Genomic DNA, 23,533 nt, shown 5'->3' with positions numbered 1-23,533 from the left:
TATCACAGGAGTAAACCATCTCTGATTGATTGCAAAAGTTCTTTTTGAAGCATTTTCAAATTAAATATAACTTACAAGTCTTATTTGGGGTTTCAGGTTCCACAAAGTTGGTCAGACAGGGATGTAGTGGTATGTATGTCTGTGTATATTTTTAACTGTTCCTGTCTCCATTGACTTACAGTAGGTGAGTTAGAGACTGAGAGGTTTAAAGAAATCCTGAAAGAAGTTTTTAACATTATCAATATTTTGAACCTAATTCCACAGAGAAAGTGCTTCCATTTGTGGGAGAATCCAAGTCTAGGGGTCATCAATTTAGGATATATTTGTTTTCTTTATTCTTTCACGGGGTATGGGTATTGCAGGGCAGGCTAACATTTGGTAGCCAGCCTTAATTTTCCTTGAATCAAGTGGCTTGCTCAGCCACTATTGAGAGCACGTAAGAGCCAACAATATTACTATGAGCCAGAATTCACATTGTTGGCCAGACTGGGTAGAAATGGCAGATTTCCTTCTCTACAGGACATTAGTGAACCAGAATTTTATGGTGCAGAATGAGGCAATTCAGCCCATTGAGTCTGTGTTTGGGTTTTTACAACAGTTGATTGATAATTGTTACATTCATCATACTGAGACTAGCAGCTGGTTAACTTAGATGTTTAGGGCCTGGAGCAAATAATACCAAATGCAGGATTGTTCCTAATAAATCCAATAAAGTGATTAGGACTTTTTTTGAGTAGTTAGAATTGTGGAACCGATTCCCTCATCGAGTGATTAAAGCGGATTATTTTGATCCTATCAATACATGTTCAATAGGTGTATATGTGCAATGGTGTATCCATGTGCTTTATATATATGTGTGTGTGTGTTGTGGGTGTGCCTGAGTAGGTGGATATACATGCCTGCTTTGTTGTCACTCATTACTAAAGATCATCCAGGCCCATATTCCCTTTGAGAACCACTAAAGTGCATTATTAAAGTCACTGGCAGTTGTGCATTGACTCAGTGACTGTTACTGGAGATACTGTAATTTTCCTTGTCAAAATCACCACAACTGACATTAATTTATAGTAATTACAGTGATGGCATTTGTTTAGTCTTTGTATATTTGAAAGATTAAAAAAAAACTAAGTTTGATAATTCATTTTTAAAAGGAAGGTAGTTATGTTTGGTAAAACAATAGTCACAGAAATATGAAGCTGCTTCATGAAAAATGAAACAAATGGAATATCCACCAACAGCTCACTACAAATGTAATGGGTTGCAGTTGAAGAGGGAGTAGTGGGGATATTTGTTGTTCAAAAAATATAGGATTGCATTCTTGTGAATCTATTAGTTTATTGCAAAATGGTCAAGTGTTGACAATTGGTCCCATGACCCATCAGTTTTATGGCCCAGGCATCTTCGACATGATTTCCTATTGGCCTTTGTGAAGTGGATGTGGTAAATTAGATTTGAGAAACATAAAATAACTTGACAGTCTTCAAGTGATTGAAGTAAACTGCATGTTTTCTAACCCATGAAGACACATAGTCAAAGACAGTGAAGGAAGAGATTTCACATTTTTTGTTTAAAGTGTTTTTCAAGTACAATTCTTAGTGTCCTGACTACATGGCTCGGAGCGACTTTCTGCATGCAATACTCTGCCTGTTAGTTGTTATGCGACTGGGCTCTTAGGCACCTTTCTCAAAAACTCTGTCCGCTCTTCCCACCCTGCTATTCACACATTGCCACCCTGCTCATACATCACCACCATCTGTTCTTATTTTTCATTCACTCATGAGATGTGGACATGGCTGGCTGGGCCTGCATTTTATTGCCTGTCCCTAGTTGCCCTTGAGAAGGCAGTAGTAAGCTGCCTCCTTGAACTATTGCAGTCCACATGCTGAAGGTAGACCTACAATACTATGAGAAAGGGAATTCCAGGATTTTGACACAACAACAGTGTTGGAGCAGCGATATACTTCCAAGTCAGGATAGTGAGCAGCTTGGGGGGGGAACTTGTAGGTGGTGGTGGTGTTCACATGAATCTGCTACCCTTTGTCCTTCTAGATGAAAGCAGTCATGGGTTTGGAAGGTGCTGTCTGAGGACTTGTGGTGAATTTCTGCAGAGCATCTTGTAGATGGTACACACTGCTGCTACTGAGCATTGGTGATGGATGGAGTGGATGTGAAGCCAACTAAGTGGGCTGCTTTGACTTGGATGGTGTCAAGTTTATTGACTATTGTTGGAGTTGTCCTAAGCCAAGCACATAGGGAGTAATCCATCACACACCTGACTTGTGCTATGCAGATGGTGGACATGCTTTGTAGACTCAGGATGATGAATTACTCGCTACAGTATTCCTACTCTCTGACCTGCTGTTGTAGCCACTGTGTTTATGTGGCGAGTCTAGTTGGATTTCTGGTCAATGATAACCTCACAGGTGCTGATAGTGGGAAATTTAGCGATGGTAACACCATTGAATGTCAAGGCATGATGATTAGATTGTCTCCCATTAGAGACAAGTCATTGCCTGGCATTTGTGTGGCACAAATATTACTTGCCTCTTGTCAGCCCAAGCTTGGATACTGTCCAGATCTTGTCGCATTTGAAAATGGGCCACTTCAGTATTGGAGGAGTCGCGAATAATGCTGAATGTTGTGCGGTCATCAGCAAACATCCCCACTTCAGATAGAAAAAGTGATGATAGAAAGAAGAACATTATTGGCACAGCTGAAGATGGACCTTTTATCTCAGTACTCTTCCATCCACTTCCATGCTTTGTCTCATTGCAGGAAAAATTAATGCACTCCCCTCCCCCTTAACGGCTGCCTTAATAGCACCCCAACTATCTTTGCTTTAATCCCTCAACTGTTTGCACTGATCTGCAGGACTGACTGTGATGTCTCATAACCGGACTGCAAGGACACAGGCTCCGATCAAGCACGTGACTGATGATGACCAATGCCCTGGACTGGAGTAGGACTGGTTCCTTTACTGAATAAGTGTAGATCCCCCTTCATCTCACCAATGGCTGACAGCCTGTAGCTGAGCACCAAAGAGTTAAGAAAAGAATGCGGCCCACACGGAGGCTGACACAGAGTGAGTGAGTGCTGCAGAGTGTGACTGGCACTATGAAAGCAATGTGAAGTATATAGAGGCTTTAGCAGCTGAGTAAGTGGTAAAGTGAGCAAGCACTAAGAAAACAAACTAAGACTCATAAAATGAATGAAGTGTGTGTGTGTGTGTGTGTGTGTGTGTGTGTGTGTGTGTGTGTGTGTGTATATACCTGTGCACAAAGTTGCCCAGTAAAAGCATGCAAGTCATAAATGTCCCTGACCTGCAGAGTGAAATGTTGAAGGGCTGAGGTAATGATTGATTTGGTTCAAGAACAGATATGATGTGCTGAGGCTGGTGGTCTGTTGAAGCTGACTTGCATAGACCAAGCACTAAGGAGGATGGTGCCCACAGTGGAACACCATGCAGTTGAGTGATAGACAGGACGAGTATTTAGCCCACTCTGACTTTCATGTTGGGAATTAGTGCCATCAAAATTCTCAATGGAGAGGAAAATCAGAAGTGATATATGAAAAAGGTAAGTTGGTGGCTTTAATGAGATGCAAGCACATGGAAATAAGGGGATAGCCACTTAATGGTTAGATTCTGAAGTCACTATTGAAGGTGTGAGGGAAAGATTGGGATAAGGTTTTTTTGATCTTAAAAATCTAATATTTTTTATTTTCACTTCTTTTCCTACATTTTTTTGCTATTGCTCATGGCACTTCAGGAAATGGAAAGTTCTGCCCATGGTGATTCACTGTGAGAGGACTGGTGTTTGTAAGCATTTGAAGTAAATCGTTACAGAGAGCTGACTAATGTATGTTGAAATCATCTGCCAAAGATTTGAGAGTGCTGGATATGAGTGGAGGTGTTTATTGTAGAGTAAGAAAAAGTTTAATTTATGCATCATCTATTATGCCATTGGGAAGTCCCAAAGTGCTTTACAGCCAATGGGATACTTTTGAAGTGTGATCATAGTTGTTTTGTTGGCAGGCTTGCACAACAAGAGGCCACAAATGACTAAATTATCTGTTTCCATTGGTTAACTTGGCCAGAATGCCAGGTGGACTCACTTCCTTTTCTTCAAATGATGGCACAGAATCTTTCACATCCATTTGAACAGACAGATCCTCCTCCCAAAGGCAACACTGTGAAAATGCAGCACTCTCCCATTACTGTATTGTCCCATTGGTCAACATGTTCTGCTTAATTCTGGAGCAGCAATCTTCTGACCAGAAGGGAGAGAGCTATGGAGAAAAGGCTGGTACCAAGCGGATGTGATAACAGACGTTTGTGAATCCTTCAGCCTAACAAGAAAAAGGGGAGAGCCATCATATGCAGTAATGGAGTAAAGGGAGTCTTGGAGATGGTGTTGAATAGCACATGAGGTTAACTTGTAAAGAAATGCACATAGCCATTCTCTGTCCAAAGCTTTAGAGAATATCATGTCAGGCATGAGACAATGTTGTGTTTTCTATCTGCTGTCAGTAGAAGTAGGAGATTTCATTTGAATCCAATCCAACTCATTGCAGAGCTTTCAAACTGGAATACATGCACTGGGTTGTGGTTATTTTTTGCTTGTGAATGAAGGACATCATTGAAGTCTGCGTCACAAAAGAACAAACATTTGAAATGCTGTTTTGAAGCAGCAAATGCTTCAATAACCGGCACAGAAAAAGTCAGCTGAAATTTTGTCTGTTGAAGAGAATTTCTTTGCTAGTCACTATGATTTGGTCTCACTTGACAGACGTTTGACAACAGAGTGTGTCAGTGATAATTACACTTAGTAGTGAATGGCTCAGACAAGCCTGTGTTCTGTACTTCACAATCCTCCCAATGCAGATAGTGTTAGGCGGCTCTGGTCACCCGTGAGAAATTGGTTTCCTTTCTGCTACCACATGATTAACTTGGTTTAAAACTGCCTTAGCAAGTTGTACTAAATGTTTATGTGGAATGTCTTTGATACTGGGTGTTTCATAATGGGAATGTTATAAGTTAGTTTGGTACTGAATTGGATTGTTGCCAACCTTTATGAACAGCTGCAGTATATAATGCATAGGATTGGATCTGCTCTAATTACCATGACCATCGTTTGCTGTTTTTAATCAATCGCTGAGTTTGTTGTGTTGAAGTGTGGAGGCTGACACCATTGTAAGACTATTGGCTTACTCAGCCGTGAGTCCTGGTAATTTAGCTTTCAGCCTCCTGCAGTGTGTCTTCATTTTGTTGGCTGGATCTAGCGGTTGAATCTGCGTTTATTGCTTTTCCTGTCACCTCAATAGCTGCTGAATTTGGTGCAAAAATTTCTGTAAGTAGCTATTTTTGGCGATTGGATACCGGCAATATTCTCCAGGCTGTCAGTCTTTGATTTTGTGCTAATTCAGAACTGCTGTAGAGGGGTCTCCTGCACTTTTGAGTGTGGATTGAGCATAAATTGAACACGTTACACAGTGAATGTGAGGATGTTAAGTTTTCACAGTGAGTTAAGGCTGATATATTGAAAGGGTTGTTCATATTATTGGGCTGGCTCTCTGCATCAAGCTGATCTAGCTGATGTACAAGCTTTCCACCTGTGTATATTAGAGAGGTTATGACATACAAATCAAAGAGATTTTGATCCTTGCCACAGTTGTAAGATGAGAGGGATTGATACCAGCAAAAATCTGTTGGACTGTCTGATCTGCCTCTAGAGCACGGAATGTCACTCCTAATGTTTGAGCCACGTTTCATAAGCAGGAAGTGTCAGATTCAGTGATCGATTGCAACCACCACCCTTGGGACTAGCAACAATGTTCGAAGTCAAATCTATCCCACTCCAGGAATAATGTCCACTTGCTTTTACTTAGCTTCTGTCCCTCATGTGGAATTAATTTGCTGACAGTACATCCACACCAAATGGACTCAATCTGTTCAGTCCACATTGATATTTTGTCAATGGAGCACACTGCTCTTTGATACTTTCAAGGAGGTGATGTGTAGAAGCTATGTCTCCAATTAACCTGTCCTTCCACTTTCCATAAATATGTCTCCTGATGATAGAATCTATGGGAAAGCTATCACCATGAGGATAGAAAGAAGAGATAAAGAACCCTGACGGAAGCAATAAGGTGATCTATGGATTTCTACCGAGATAATACCATCTGCAATTTAGAGAAGTGAGGCGTTGAGGTTGTGAATCGGCAAGATTTGATAACTCGGACACAAATTATGAGCTGACGATATGATGTTAGTTATGTAGTTATAGTTACCAATGAGTGCCTCGAAGTAGCTTGTGTTTTGAATTGCACTTGCTTCCCAATGCTAATTCCAGAGTATTGTCAACGACCTACGTCAGTGACCTATGGGAAATCGCCAAATCTTTCAGTAGCTGAAATACAATTAAAACAGTAATAAAATGTTTTATTGTATCTGGAAGTCTCTCGATTCTCGATCATGCTCTCAGCAGGATTAGTTTTTTTAGGCATGTTGGCATTACTCATCTGTATCTCCTCATCACTATCCCTAAACCATTTACCGCTACTGTTTTGTCAGTCTACCAGTGACCTCAACCCTGGATGAATCACAGCTTCCTTAAGCTCAGCATCGAGAAGACCAAAGCCATCAGCTACAATTCTGCTGATGTTATCCAACTCACCAGCATTCTCCTGGGCTGACCCACACTGTTCCGTCTTTGCCTTTTGTTAAATCCTGGGTTTTAAATGCTGCCCTTCATTCATTGCCAAGACTGCTTGGATTCATTTTCTATGATGTTTCCTACTTCATCCTACCTCAGCTCCTGCTGAAATGCCTCTAGTCCAGATAATTGTTTTGCTTTTGTTGGACTCCCATCTCCTTCCATAAATTTTAACTGATCCAAAATTTTGCCATTTCTGTTCTGATCTACACTGTCCATCTTACCCATGATCTTCGTCCTCACCGTCTCTCATCCCCCACACATCTTTCCTTCTCAATAAGTCCCTTTGTGATCAGTCCTGACTCAATTTCTGCAATGTTCTCCAAGACGATATCGTTTCTGAAATAATCGGCTGTATACCCACCTCCTTTCATCCCATGACTGGCAGCAAAGCTTTTCATGATCTAAATACTGTGCATTGCACTTCCAGCCATGAAACATTCCTTCTCTTCAAAGAATCCGCCTTTTTGTCTAAGCTTTTGTTCACACGTCTGAAGATCTTTTGTTTGACAACATCTGTTTTCCTTATGTCGAACCACGCAACACTTTGGGATTTTCTTTTAATGCTAAAGGTACAGTTTCATTGCAAGTTGTTGTCAATTTTCTATCTCGTTCAAAGATTAGCACTGAAGGACGTTTTTCTTCAGACAGCCACTTTGTCACTCTTGCGCCACACTTTATCCAACTCATTCTTAACGGTAGACACTAAGGTCAGTGATATTGAATGAAGCACAGTGCCTGATTTTAACTGCACAGCTTATGTGAACATTCACATAAAAGCAGCAAATCTTGTGGTGGCTGAAATCCGTGAAGGAAATCAAGGCTGTCAGTGGGAAATGTCTGATAAATGGTTTCATCAGCAGTTTTAATCAAGGAAATGCTGTGGTGATCGTGCAAGAGAATGACTTGCACAGATGAAGAAGACTATTTAGTTTATTCATGCAGGGCTGTCACTGCCCTCAAATCAGCCCTTTGGCCACACCTTAAATGGTTGCATTGAATACCTTCCAAGTTGCGTATTCTTAATGTTGAGTCCTCTGAAGAATTTCTTCATACTTGTGTAACATTCATCTTTCAGTAAATTTTAACTGTTGCGGCTCTTGTCCTCCTGATACTTTTTATCATTCATTCCTGGAATGCAGCAATACTATTATTTGTTGTTGGCCATCCCTAATGGCCTTTGACAAGGTTCTTGTGAGCCAACTTATTTAACCATTGACATCAATAAATTGTAGGCCATTGAGCTGTTATGAACTTATTACCAGGTTTTTTGACATTTCAGTTGTGTCAAAACAATGATATAGTTCCAAGACAAGATAGTGTGTGTCGTGGAGAAGGCTTGCAGGTAATGGTGTTCCTGAGTGTCAGCTTTGCTTTGCCTGGATGGCAGAGCTTTCAGTTTGGCAAGTGCTCTCAAAGTAGCCTTGGTGATGCTACAATGCATCTTGATTTGTGGTGCACAATGCTGCTATTGTACAGTGGTGGTGGAAGGAGTGAAAGTGTATTATAGTGAATGGGATGCTGATTAACAGGCTGCTCTATTCTAGATGAAGTTGTTGCATTTAAATTCATCCAAGCAAGTAGGGAGTATTCCATCAGACTCCTGAATTGTGCCTTGTGGATGGTGGACAGGTTTTGGGGAGTGAAGCACCAAGTACTCACTGCAGAATTCCCAGCCTCTCCTCTGCTCTTGCAGGACAGTATATATGTGACTTGTCTAATTCAGTTTCTGGTGAATGGTAACCTCCAGGCTGTTGATGCTGGGGGAGTTCTGTGATGGCAATTCAGTGAGATTAAGAGTCAATAGTTAGATTCACGCTTATTGAAAATGGACATTGCCTGGTGCTTGTGTGGTGCATATGTTTATTGCCATTTATCAACCCAAACCTGGGCTTTTCCAGGTGTAGTTGCATTTGGGATGGTTTAATTTGACATAATGTTATAAGTGAACATTTTCGATGTTTTGGGTTGTGCTATATGAAATTCTCTTTAGGTCATGTCTGTCAAAGGGTGTATCCCTTCACCTACTCCAACACCTTTTCATGCAGGGCTTCAATAATTCTTTTCTGAAGGTTGAGGATAAAGTAGCTGCCTTGATGTTGCTTCATCAAAAATAAGAGTTAAGAAAATGAATTACATAGTAATCATTTCCTCTTTCATTTTAAACTGCTCTTCCAAGTTAACTCCATGTTTGCCTCCAACAAAAAGTGTGTGAAGCTCCAGACACATCGTTGTCAATAAGAATAAGAAACCCTCCTCTGCTTTATCCCACTCTTCCATTGGTTAATTTTGTCCATGACATCTACTTCATCCGTCCTTCATCCTGTGGGCACTAAATTGCTCACCACCCAATAACCCATCCCATTCTGAAATGGGTCACTGGACTCAAACTTTTACTTCTGTTTCTCTCTCCACAGATGCTGCCAGACTTATCGTATTTCTCCAGCAATTTCTGTTTTTGTTTCTACCCTTCCTGATCCTGATTAGCTGATACTGTCAGTTGTTCACTCTCTCCAAATGCTATCCATCTCTGCTTTGTTTGCCAATGTCTGTCATCTCTCTAAATAACCAACTCTTGACTCTGTCTCCAAACTCCTTTTCCTTTTCAAAACATTTGAATGTGTCTTTGTCTCCAATGCCACTTCTTCGCATAATGGCATGTGTGAAGCCTTCCAACCAGGTCAGAAATAGTTCATATAAAAATTACTAATTACATTCTAGGTGACAATGACAAAAGCAATCTTTCCCTTATTATCATTCACAAGCTGTTCTTAACCTTTGACATAGTTGTCATACCTTTGTCATCCAGCTAGGTGGGACTGCACTTAGCTCCATTCTTTATCTAATCATTGTCAGAGCACTTTCTAAAATGGTTTCTCTTTCCATGCTACAATATTATCTCTTCTGTTACTCCAAAGATATATCCTTGGCTTGCTTATTTTTCTTATCTTTATGCTGTCATTCAGTAACATCATACAAAAGTAGTGTTAGTTTTCTCACATGTGCTGTGATATCCAGCTTTACCTTACCATCATCTCTGACAACTTCTCCACTATTGTAAAATTATCAAACAATTTCTCTGACATCAGTATTAGATAAGCAGAAATTTGTACTGACTTAAATATTAGGAGGGCTGAAACCATTGTCTTTCCCTACAAACTCCAATTCCTCATCATTGACTCAAATCCAGACTGTTCACAACCATGATTTCATATTTCCCCATGCAACCCGAGTAGAACTTCTAACCAAATTCTTTTGCTGCCATTAATATCCACCTCCATAATATCAACTGTCCCTACCACTGTCTCAGCACATCTGCTGTCTTAATTGTATCTTTGATACCTTGAATGTCCCATCCCTCCTCTGTAAAATTCATGCCATCCAAGATACAGTTGTGTGTGTTCTTACATATACCTATCATTTTATTATTGTTTGCTGATCTACACTGGCTTCTGGTTAAGCAAAGACTAAATTTTAAAATTCTCATCCTTATTTTCCACCCCACTAAAGCCTCAGCTCCCTTTCTATCTCTCCAAACGTCTTCAGCCCTCCAAAAAAATCTGTGCATCTCTAATATTTGACTCTTGCACACCCTCAGTTTTAGTTGTTCCATCATTGCTCACTGTGTTGTCAGTTGCCTAGATTCCGAGCTCTGGAATTCCCTCCATAAGTGTCTCTGCCTCTCTTTCTTCCTTTTAAAGTGATCCTTACAGCTTTTTTGCCACCTGTCCTAATTCACTTTACCTAACTAGGTAATAGCCTTTGTTTAAAATGCTGCTATGAAACACCTTGGAATGATCTGTTATGTTAAGGCGCAATATATATATTCTCATTCAGAATCCATGTTGACATGTGTTGACTAAATTACACTTCAAGTAAACACAAAACATGCTCTTGTAACTCAATCCCTTTGTTTTATCAGATATTCTTGGTAGATTTGTCATGACATGATCTGTTTTAGCAAATTCCACAGGAGGAAAGTGGTCAAGTTTGAAAGCAGGCACTCAGGACTGGAGGATGGGGAGGGAAACAGAATGGCAGAGGAGTTTGGGGGACTGAAATGGTTGCTAGGATATAGGAAAGAGTAGATTTATCGCATTCCCTGCTGCAAATGCAGGTTTCATCAGTACAATACAATCTTCAACTGGCCGATTGTAAATCAGTCTATCGACCCATCTTCTGTCTCACCAATTTATTACTCTAGTCATCACTTTCTTCATTCCTTCCAATCCTCTCTCATATTGATTGAGCCACCCAATTGGCTGTTGAATTTAACTGTTTGTGCTGATCTAAATGAAATATGCACCACAGAGGAAGTTTTGCTCCCAGTGTCAACGTCAAACACTCCCAGATCTAATACATCATGGGTTAAAATTGGAAGTTAAAGGGATTTGGGTAGTTTATGTCAAAAGGTAAGCCATATTCAGCAATATGTTACAGTCTGGATTCAAGGCAAGGAAGGTAGGTAGCTTTTATATTCAAATAACAGTTGTCCAGGAGTGAGTTGTAGCTTGAGTGAGAAATGACCATTTGGGTTGTTATGCCATCTCATAATGTTGACAAGGTAATACATTCCACTCCACTCGTACCAACTCCTGGGACAGGCAAAAATCCTGCGATCAATTCAGAGAAATTTATTTGACATGCAGAGAGTAGTGCTTCCTAACCTTTTGGTGACCCCATTTTAATATTTGAAATGTGGTGCAATCCCAGTCAGAATGGGCAGTGTGGTGAATGGGGGCAGGGAGGGGAGAGTTCTGGCATTTGGTAGATGAAAGTGTTTGAGGAGAGATTGGAGGTTAGAGACAAGGGATGGATGCCAGTGACTTCACCAACAGCTCTTTTGAAAGCTCTGATAGAGCCTTGGCATTAAGAATAATGTGAGCATGTGGTTATCAAGCCTCAACACCTCAGGACCGGCACCCTATTTGCAACAGTTTGCAATCTGAATGTTTCTTCCATTATCAGCACATCCATGGAAATTTCCAGTCAGCCAATCTGTTGGAACAAAAAGAGTTTACATGTCAAAATTCTTGCTCACTATTCACCAATGCTACCTTGGACCTCATGACCCCAATGGCTTAGCCTATAGCACAAATAGGATTAATGGCCTCTTCCCTTTGGCAATCAAGTAAACTTCAAGAGACTATGGCTTATTTTTCTTCTATTTACTAATTATTGGCTGTTTGACCCTTGCCTCCAATGAGTACATAAAGTGCAAGCACTTCACTAAGATTGAGGTGATTCCTTCCATTTCTTCTGTTTTATTCTTCACATTCCATTGCCCATCAATAGTACAACTCCAACAAGACTCCCCTGCTCTATCCCTGAAACCTCATTCTTATAAACTTTGGTGTTGTCAGTGACATCTCTCTAATACTTTGATTTCCATCATTTTCTAAGGGGGCCAAAACTGGAAACAGTATTCCAACTGCAAATATACCAGAACCCAATACAGCTTAAGATCTCTGAATTAGTTACAGGCTAAAATCTATTGACATATTTTGAGATTAAATTGTGGTCTTAAATGGCAACATTTCTTTTGAATTTCTGAGTTGTGGTATTTATGTTTGGGTTAGCTAATGCTATGGTTAGTGACTTTTATTGTACTACCTCCATCACTCAAATTTTTGACTGTGGTTGCTAATGCTATTTATTAGGAAAGAACATTTTGCTAATTCACACAAGGTCATACTCAACCTTGTGAAGGAATATCAAAGAGATGAATTGGCTTCTTTCCATTCTAGCAATTCGTTATTCTTCCTGTTGAGTCTGTGTTCTAGAAGGTTTGAGTTAATAAGGATACACTGTATTCTCCAGCATTGTCAAGCTCTCATGGTTAATATTCTCTGTCTTTTCAGAAACAAAGGAGGAATTGGAAGAACTGATGACGGATATCAAGAAGACAGCAAATAAGGTTCGCTCCAAGTTAAAGAGTAAGTAAAAAGAACTAACAGAATCCAGCATCCAGTGTGATTAAATTTTTAATGATTCAGCACTTCAGATTCTGCTTCATTAACTCCTCGGTATGAAACCTGCATCTTGTTTTCCTTATTTTTCAAACTTCACTAAAGAACCATGTGCCAAAGCACGGGGAACTGTCATGCGTTGTGATTGTGCCAATTCGCTGAAATATCTCCCCCTTTTTTTGTCCTACAGCCATTCAAATAAAAACCAAATTCTATCTTAAAAGTTGCTTTTGAATTTGTTTCCACCTACCCACAGTATTTGAAGTGTTTAAAAACTCAAAACAAAAATGTCAGCACATCTCCCTGCTGTTACTTTTTGTCAGTTACTTTGTCCTGTGATTACTGACCCTCCTGTTGTGGAAACAGCTTATTAAATCCCCTTTTAAAATTTAGTTTGCAGTAAGGGGAATTGAAGGAGAAAGTGAGGACTGCAGATGCTGGAGATCAGAGCTGAAAAATGTGTTGCTGGAAAAGTGCAGCAGGTCAGACAGCATCCAAGGAGCAGGAGAATCGACGTTTCAGGCATAAGCCCTTCTTCAGGAATGAGGAGGGTGTGCCAAGCAGGCCAAGATAAAAGATAGGGAGGAGGGACTTGGGGGAGGGGCGTTAGGAATGCAATAGGTGGAAGGAGGTTAAGGTGAGGGTGATAGGCAGGCGAGGGGGTGGGGGAGGAGAGGTCGGGAAGAAGATTGCAGGTCAAGAAGGCGGTGCTGAGTCAGAGGGTTGGGACTGAGATAAGGTGGGGGGGAGGGGAAATGAGGAAACTGGAGAAATCTGCATTCATCCCTTGTCGTTGGAGCGTTCCTAGACAGAAGATGAGACGCTCTTCCTCCAGGCGTCGTGTTGCCATGGTCTGGCGACAGAGGGGGCCAAGGACCTGCATGTCCTTGGCGGAGTTGTGGGGGGAGTTAAAGTGTTCAGCCACAGAGCAGTTTGGTTGGTTGGTGCGGGTGTCCCAGAGGTGTTCTCTGAAATGTTCCACAAGTAAGCGGCCTGTCTCCCCAATGTAGAGGAGGCCACATCGGCTGCAGTGGACGCAGTAAATGATGTGTGTGGGGGTGCAGGTGAATTTGTGAAGGATATGGAAGGATCCCTTGGGGCCTTGGAGGGAAGTGAGGGGGGAGGGGTGGGCGCAAATTTTGCATTTCTTGCAGTTGCAGGGGAAGGTGCTGGGAGTGGTGGTTGGGTTGGTTGGGGGAAGTGGACCTCGTCATCTTCCGCCTAGGAACCCCCCAACCACAAGGGATGAATGCAGATTTCTCCAGTTTCCTCATTTCCCGTCCCCTCCACCTTATCTCAGTCCCAACCCTCGGACTCAGGACCGCCTTCTTGACCTGCAATCTTCTTCCCAATCTCTCCGCCCCCACCCCCTCTCCAGCCTATCACCCTCACCTTAACCTCCTTCCACCTATTGCATTCCCAACGCCCGTCCCCCAAGTCCCTCCTCCCTATCTTTTATCTTAGCCTGCTTGGCACACCCTCCTCATTCCTGAAGAAGGGCTTATGCCCAAAATGTCGATTCTCCTGCTCCATGGATGCTGCCTGACCTGCTGCACTTTTCCAGCAACACATATTTCACTAAGGGGAATTCACTACTTGACTCCCCAGAGCCTATCCACCATCTGCGTGGCACATGTCAGGAGTGTGATGGAATACTCCTCACTTGTCTGGATGGGTGCATCTCCAATAATGCCCAAGAAGTTTGACACCATCCAGTTCTAAGGAAGTTGCTTGATTGACACCACAAACACAAGCATTCACTCCTTCTACCAATGATGCTCAGTAGCAACAGTGTGTACTATCTACAAGATACACTGCGGCAATTCATCAAAGATCCTCAGACAACATCTTCCAAACTCATGATCACTTCCGTCTCGAAGGACAAGAGCAGCAGATACATAGGAACACCACCATCTTCAAGTTCCTGGAAATCTGAATTAAGAACAACAAAAGCTAGAGAAGCTCAGATGATCAGGCAGTATTTGTGGAGAGAAATGGAGTTTACAGTTTGGATCAAAAATTTTTCATCAGAACATCTAATTAAAAGTCATCAATCTGACAATTTAACTCTGTTTCTCTCCACAATACAAAACATTAGTGTCATCCCGATCTATTGGAATATCAGATAGAAGTGGGAAAGCTATTTTATATTCAGGTGAGGCAGACATTTAAAATCCTGTCAAAGTAAATTAGCATACAGTATGAAGTTACATAACAGTTTGTTAATTTAAAAGATTTGCCACAATTTGATGCATTTAAATTAGTCTTCCATTGTATATTTAATTATCTAAAATGCATTTCTTTCAAAAACCCATTTCATAGTATTATCAAATAGTTAATAATTAACAGATTGAGAAACTAAGTTAAGTTGTGGTTAAATTTCAATTTAATTATTTCATTCCAGACAAGAATTAATATTATACCAGACCACAGGTAAAATCTTCATCCCAGAGCCTTCAATCAACTACTGGAACCAATGACTGCTGACTTCAGCAGGATTTCAATTATCGGTCAATTGTATCTTGTCTCAACTCAGCCATTCTTTTATATAGCTCCTTTAACGTAATAAAACATCCTAAGACATCCCTTCATGCGGTGTGTCAAATAAAAAAGTATTCCAAGATTTTGTTACAATATCCTGTGCACACTATTTTCTATTTACGTAAAAATAACTGCAAGCAATGATAGTCCTAAGCTTTGTATGTATTTGGCCATAGCAATTTGGAAAACTCCACTCAGCCAACAATCAGCTGCATACAGTCAATATGTCCAATACAATATCCAAATGCATAACTACACAGCAGTCTTAAAGGGGCCACCGAGTGAACCAATGAGGTCTTGGGCTTTGTAGGTAATGCCCCCGATTCTGAGCCAAAAGATATTGGTTAAAGTTCCATTTCAGCAATACGTAATGTGATTCAGTGGGTTGATAATGATTGTATAACGGTCTGAAAAGATTAATACTTAATTGAGTGCAATAAACAGCACCTACAGAGACCACTTGGTCAGAATAAGAAGGAACTTCTAGGAGACAGGCCTGAGGTTAGTATGCTCCTAACAGTTTTTGTAGTAATGATCTGTGTCCTGTAAATAGTTGCAAGAATGCAACAAATTCCTATTGTTTACTCAAAATGTCTCTTCTAGTTAGACCAGAAAAGTGGCTGTCCTCAATCTTGACATATTACATAGGGATCAAAGAAATCCCCCCACACAACATGGCGATCAGTGATGGGTTCTGAAGATTTTATTTGGCTGCTACAATGTTGTGAACAGTGGTGACCAGCACTGTTTCTAAATTGTGCCAACTAAGAGGGGTCAGCCTTTAGAAAAATCAAGCAAAATAGTGTTGGTGACCCAGAGAACTTCCAAAGAAACTGATCCTGCTGATTGTTAATGACAAGGAACCCCAAAAACCTCATGACACTAATCAACAGAGGAGAATCTTGAGCTTCACACAGAAAGCATTTCAGATCTGACAGATGACATGCAAGGTTAAGGACAAACAAAACTGTAAATGTTGGAATCCAAAGTTGACAGGCAGGGGGCTGGAAGAACACAGCAAGCCAGGCGTCAGGGTGGAGAAGTCGACATTTCAGGTATAAGTAAGTGCAGAGTTTGCAGGACCAAGGCTGAGGTACAGGCTGCAACATATGGCGCTGATCTATGAGGATTGTTCTGTGTCCGAGGTGAGCTGGGGAGCCCGCATTTATTGAAGATTCTGAGAGTTAAAGCAAAATATGCCTCCTACACAACAACAAACCTTAAACAACACAGTAAGGACAGTAATTTACAAAGTGTTTGCTGCTCCAATTAGTCTTTACTAAATGCAGATAGCCCAAGCCAAGACTAGCTAAACAGAACCTACGGGGTCTTGAGAGTAGTTTGCATATTCGTGGAGTGAGGGTCAGAGGAAATTGCTAGCCAAGCCATTTAAAGCTGATAATGGGGTAATTGGGCAGTTTAAAGAAGTGCATGATACTGGTCATCACAAATATTTTTCAGCATACAGGACCTCCATTACAGCAAAATTTAGGGAAACTTTCATTGCAGTCGCAAACACAGAAAGATCCTTCATACAGCTGTAATGCATGGGAGAACTGCAGAATAGAAAACTTTCAAGAAGATAAAGTATTTAATCACATTAGGAAGCTGTGGCATCAAAAGTGTAGTGTTGCCAGGAGGATTTAATTTCAGAAAAGGGCAAATAGAATACAAGCTTAGTCATTTAAAAAAAAAACCCAAAGAACTGCAGATGTTGGAAGTCAGAAACAAAAATAGAAATTACTGGAAAAACTCAGCAGGTTTTGCAGCATCTGTGGAGAGAAAGCAGAGTGAACATTTTGGGTCCAGTGACCCTTCTTCAGAACTAGTACAAACTTGGTCATCTCGGAAAACAATTCAGGGTGATTTATAAACTGGACACAAGGACAGACAATGAACAAGTAAATATACTTCTGTCTATCATTTTAAGTATGACATTGCTAGCCAAGGAATCATTGAAGCATCACTCAAATTCAAAAGCCTTTGACAATTGTTTCAATTTCAGAAAATTCTTCAGTCAGAGTGTTTCAATGAAAGAATGCAACAACCAGATAATCAATGAAATTAAACATTGATTCATCTCTTTATCTAATGGAGAGGTATGACTATAGAAACAAGGTCAGAATTTCCAAGAGACCAGAATATTGGAGACATTGTTGATGAGTCTTTTTCAGATTTATTACAGTCCAAAGAAGTCCTAACTCTAGAAAATGTCACTCAGGTGAAGTAGAGGACTGGAAACAAATTAGATGAATTCTAAGAGGAGAACGTAACATTTAGCACAGAACCTATTCATTTGTTAACATGCAGAATCACTAATGATGCATCACGTTCCCCAGTACAGTGGTATATGACAAACACCAGACAATAAAAGTCCTCACCAAAGCTATGGAGCAAAGAGGCTTCCCAGGCAGAAACATTCCTGGCTTTAAATCTGAATGCTGTCATTCAAAGATAGTAGATGACTTAGAGACAATTGTGGCATTTGTAGCCACAAAAACACAAAGGATCAAAGAATTATCTACATGTGAGGTGGAACAGTTTCCTGTAGAAACTAGTCGCTCAAACCAAACATTTGACATGCAGACGTTATGCTACAAATAATAAGTTAGACATGGAAGCATGTTGTCACAATATGATCGCTTTGGCAGTCCAGGACATTCAGCCTTCAATCTTTGGGTGTATCCTCCAAAGCAGACATCAAGATATGCAACAATGCAAAATCACTGAGCAGAGGCAGATAGCTAAGTTATGTATCCATGAAGACTGCCTCAACAGTGAACTTGGGTTCATGTCACGCTCCAGATAACCCCACCACACTATATACACTCTCTCTCCCTCTCTCTCTCTCTCTATCACACTGTGTCTCTCTCTCTCTCTCTCACACACACACACACACACACACACACACACATTCATACAGACCTACTCACACATGCACACTCATACTCACATATCTCTATATCTGTCTCTCCCTCTTGTGTACACACACCCTCTCTCTCTCACATACATCCGCATGCGCACACTCACACATGCACACACAGTCTCTACCTCTCGTGTGAACACACATACCCTCTCATGTGTGTGCACATGTGCACACACTCTCGCTCTCGAGAGTCATTGCTTTAATGTTAAGAGAATACTATGAACAACTGTCCAACATTGGGGTTAACAAAAACTCAAAAACCTTCATCTACTTAACAACTATGGGTACTTCCTTCTCAGTAGATGTGTGCATATTGACCTCAGTCACAATCAAAAGATGGAAAGATTCAAGCAACAGAATCTTTAAAGTTATTCTGAAAGGGATATCCCAATTTGTTCAAAGGTTAGGAATGTTAAAAATTGAACACAGCATTAGACTAAAGAAAAATGCTCACCTTTATGTCTTCATACACTTAGGCAGCTCTCTGAATGAAATACATTTAAAACCAACTTGCTGAGATGACACAAACAGGAGTCATTTCTCTTCTCATGAGACTAACAAAGCAGAGTTCGGACAGGTCACTGTACCCAGGTGTAATGGTGCTATTCATATTTGTGTAGACCTTATATACCTCAATACGGCAGTGGTGAAAGAAACTCACCCTGTTTCCAATGTTGAAAGGATCTAGTTAAACTATGCAAGAGCAAAATTAACATAAAATAGGACACAAGTAGCAGATTTCATTAAATTTACAAATTTGCTGATGACACCACCATAATGGGTCAAATCTCGAGCAACAACGAAACAGAGTACAGGAAGGAGATAGACAGCTCAGTGGCATGGTATAAAGATAACAATCGCTGCTTCAATGTTAGCAAAATGAAAGAGTTGGCCAACGACTTCAGGAATCAGAGTGAAGCACATGCCTCTGTCTGTATCAATGGGGCTGAGGTAGAGGTGGTTGAGAGCTTCAAGTTCCAAGGAGTAAATATAATCAATGATGTATCCTGTTCCATCCATGTCAACGCAGCATCATGAAAGTATACAAATGCCTTTACTTGATCAGAAGGCTAAGAAAATTCAGCATGACCACAAAGACTTTCTGGCAATTTTCATAGATGCACTACAGCATCGTATCCGGATGCAGCAGAGTTTGCAATGGCAACATGCTCTGCTCAAGACCGCAAGAAATGTCAGAGTTGTGAATGTAGCCCAATCCAACAAGAAAACCAACCTTCCTTCCTTGGACTCCATTTATTCTTCCCACTGCCTCAGGAAAGCAGCCAACATAATCAAAGACCCTCCCACCCTGGTTATACTCTCTTCCATTCTTTGCCATTGGAAAGAAGATACAAAAGTTTGAAAACACTTATGAATAGATTTAAGAATCATTTTATTTCTGCTGCTGTCAGACTTTTGAACAGAGCCCTCATATATTAGATCCTTCTCTGTAGCTGTAATGTTGTATTCTGCATTCTGTTCTTTTATCCTGATGTACTGACGTTAGCTATGACTTGTTTGGTTAACACTGAATATAGTACTTTCACTGTTTCTAGGTAGATGCGCCAGTTATAAATCAAGTGCTATTGGATGAGAAATTAATCTTTATGACCCTGCTGGGAAGATTTTGTTTTAATACATTACTATCTTGAATTGCACTTGGCCCTGAGGTTTTCTAACTAATGGGGTCCAACATTTGCAAGGTCTTTACAGAGTTATAGCTACACTGCATGTGGCGTTAGATCAGGAAACAGTTGAAGAGCATGTGACTGCAGTATTGAGATGGTTCCAAGATGGCCTCGTCAACTCTAAAGTCATAATGGGGGATCCTCAAAAGACTGAAGCCAGTTCAAAATTCCCAACTTCAAAATCAGGCTTTGATTTCTTGGGTACAGTGAATTAGTCATCAAAACTTGTACCTAACCAGTAATCCCTACAATGCCATTGAGCCACTTGCTCAAGAAGATATAAATATGGTGTTGGATTTCTCAGCATGATAACACTTTATGGAAGATTAAAGAAATGTTGACATCTACAGATACCTTAGCAGAACATAATCCTTCCTATCCAATGAAAATAGCAGCTGATGTTTCAGCTACAGGTTTAGCAGCAGTTAACTTCCAGGAGCAGATAGTTGGGTGTTGCAAACCAGTCTGTAATGCAGCTAGAGCATTATCTGATACACTAACATGTTATTCTGTGATTAAGAAGAAAGCTCTGTTGGTTACATGGGCTTGCAAGAGAATTTCAGAATATGTTAGTAATCTGAAAATGGCCATTTAAATTACTTACAAACTTTCATACTAGATGAGAAGGAACTTGCAAGAATGTCTCCAAGAATGCAAAAGTTTGTATTTTGCCTCATGTGATTCAATTATGAAACAGTTTATGCAGTTGTGGACAGGTGCGCTTCCTCTCCAGGTAAAATAGTCTTGGTAATCATGGTGTAAATATCTTTCAAGAAACCAAATTACATAAACAGGTTTCATGGCAGCTCAATGACCAGCAAATCACAATAAGCTTAGCAAGCCAATTTGTTTGACTAAAACAAATGGTTCTGCGAGCAAAGCGTAAACTGAGGGTGGGATAAAAGGCGATGCCCAGAATCTTAATCATGAATGGTGTAAATAAGCGCATTAAATGACAAAAAGTTAGATTACAAAAGCAGCAGTATCATTAAAGCATAATATGAGGAGAAAGGTTTTGAAATCATTATGCTGGAAAGGCTAGGGACCGAATGGAGGTTGAAAAGTTTTTATTAAAGGTATGTTCAGTCCATTGATTATTTGCATTTTCATAACATTTAACTGAATCCTGTTTCGTGCTTGTTCTACAGTTCGAAGTTGGTCTCAGTTTTACATCAAAGCTCTTGTACACTTGGTGTTATCTGAAACTACAAAAGGTCATGGGACATTCATCACCTCAAACTCATGATTCCAGTATGGGTTTCAGCATGGCTGCTCTGTTGCTGAATTTGCTGCATGTATCCTTCACCTGTGGCGCACTATCCTTGGACACAGTGGTGATATATCATCTTGGACATCTTCAGAGCCTTTGGCAGAGTCTGGCAGTTGGCATTTCTGAATCAGACACCCAATCATGAAAGCTATGTTCAAGTTGCAAAGATGAATCTTCCTTTTAACTCTGGACTTTTCTTCTCTTTTGTACTGACCCCATCATCTCTTGCTGATGATTCCCTGTTATGATCACGAACCCTGCAAATCACAACCTCAGTACACTTAACTTGTCTTTATTGCAGCAGTGGCAGAATGATAATCTCTTGGGGTGGAATTTTATCTGGGTCTGAGCAATGTGGGCTATGGAGAGAAATCTGACGTGGTCTATCTTGGCAGTGGTAGCATGCTAGGCCATCTCTTATGCTATTGCTCAGTGGTGAAGCAAGTTTCTTGCCTGGCAGCAGTGACTTGCCAGTTGAGCAGGATTGTTACTGTAAAAGACCCAATTCACCTCATTAATGTTTAACTTTGCATCTTGCCAAGGAAGCCAGGTATCTAGAAATGTCATGATGGAAACCACAGCATGTATCTTGCAACTTCAGCTCACTGCTTTCTTGAAAGGATCTCCATGTTGCTCAGAACCAAATGGCATTTCAGGACACAAGCCATGGCCGCATGCATCCCTCACCAACAACCATTGGCATCCAGCATTTACTAACCTCTCATGACCATCCTGGCACCTCACCAACCCACTTGCAGGTCACTTAGGAAGCATAGATATTCATTTGCAGTGTTCACTGGTAACTAGCATTGAAATGTTGCAGCATGGATAGTTTATGTGCGTGGACAGGCACCACCTCACAGATTGGATCAGGTTGCATCTCAGAACTGCAGGCTTGTTCACATTAGTGTGTTTTGATGTTTGTTGGTTGGACAAATCTGTATTGTTTTTGCTATCAACAGTTCCACTGTTTGGAGCAGTCTGGGAAGCCCTATAGTATTGAAACCTGTGATGCTGGAAAAGCACAGCTAATCAGGCAGAATCTGAGGAGCAAGAGAGTCAACGTTTCGAGCATAAGCTCTTCATCAGGAATAGATTATGTTTACACTTGAATCGTCAACTCACTTGCTCCTCAGATGCTATCTCACCAGTTGTGCCTTTCCAGCACCACACTTTGCCACTCTGATCTCCAGCATCTGCACTCCTCAATTTCTCCTAGGCCCTAGTGTATAACCAGGACAGAGTGTGCCACACTATCCTGGTGGCTGTATTCCACACAATTGGAGTCCATGGGATACTTGCTGAGGTAGAATTGTCTGAGGAGAAGGATGGGGACATTGAGCTGGAGGAAGGTGTCCTTTTAAATGACTGAGCTCAGCTGTGTCGGGTGCTATAAGGCAGACAGCCAGTTCCAGTCAATGTGAGCTGGGTGCAGCTGACCATCTTAGACGGACAGGGTCAGGATGCCAGTATTTGATTTGCACTGTGGGAGGCAAACTGCAGCATGGATTCATGTCCTTTTTGTTCTTCAATGCTGGCTGTCAACAAAAGCTCACGTCTGGACATGTCTGAATGTTGTGATGTACATCATGCCTGTTCGTGATGTTTCCCTTTTGAACACCAACAAGGTGCAGGTGACCACTGGGCACTGGGGAAAAATATCAATGTCTAAGGGAGGATCTTCAGAAGAGATGTGTCTAAGGACAGATAAACTAACTTGGGTGAGGGAATGGGATTGTATGTGCGAGGGAATATCAGCATACTGGCTGTGTGGTTTTGTGGTTACTGTGCTGTTAATTTACTGATGGGGGATATTGCAGTGTTTGGAACAAACTCTCAAAGATAGCATAGACGCAAGGAATGCAGGTTTGGTTTCGGTGGCTATCCATTGAGTGGTGAATGTTCTGAGAATGGTTTGTGCTAAGAGGAGATAGAGCTTGATGTGAGAGGCAGCATAGAGATGGGTAAGTAGGTGTTGGGCCCCATGGTGAGAATCCCTCCATAACACTTGATGCAACTCCCATTTAGCAAAAAAAAAGTAATATTTAGCCTTGATTTCTTATATGCCTCTTGGATCAATTAAATATTCTGTTGCTGAATTGCTCAAAAATGCAGCTTCTCTACAGCTCCAATTTCCTGCAGTTCCCTTCCAACATCATGGAGGAGAAAGTGACGACTGCAGATACTGGAGATCATTCCTGATGAAGGGTTTATGCTCGAAACATTGACTCTCCTGCTCCTCAGATGCTGCCTGACCAGGTGTGCTTTTCCAGCACCACAATTTCTGACTTCCAACAACGCACCAAATCCCTTTACTGAGAGGTAACTGTGACAGTGAGGTCCCATTGAGGTGTGAGTTACAATGCACTGTATTTTTAGAATAATCGTATGACATTATTACTGTCATTGCAATTGTATATGCAAGA

General features: G+C 40.9%; 1 protein-coding gene across 2 annotated transcripts in view; it reads left to right on the top strand.

Moving 5' to 3' along the window:
- LOC132830551 (syntaxin-1A-like) overlaps nucleotides 1–23,533 on the top strand; it is a 234,073-nt gene that overhangs the window by 119,152 nt on the left and 91,388 nt on the right. For both annotated transcript variants that reach the window (XM_060848334.1, XM_060848335.1), the window contains exon 4: nucleotides 12,575–12,649. In XM_060848334.1, coding sequence (XP_060704317.1) covers nucleotides 12,575–12,649 — 75 coding nt within the window. The remainder of the gene's footprint in view (nucleotides 1–12,574; nucleotides 12,650–23,533) is intronic.

This window comes from Hemiscyllium ocellatum, chromosome 31, assembly GCF_020745735.1.
Source record: "Hemiscyllium ocellatum isolate sHemOce1 chromosome 31, sHemOce1.pat.X.cur, whole genome shotgun sequence".
Taxonomy (NCBI): Eukaryota; Metazoa; Chordata; class Chondrichthyes; order Orectolobiformes; family Hemiscylliidae; genus Hemiscyllium; species Hemiscyllium ocellatum.
The sequence above is the reverse complement of the archived record's forward strand: the minus strand, read 5'-3'. Positions and strand labels throughout refer to the sequence as shown.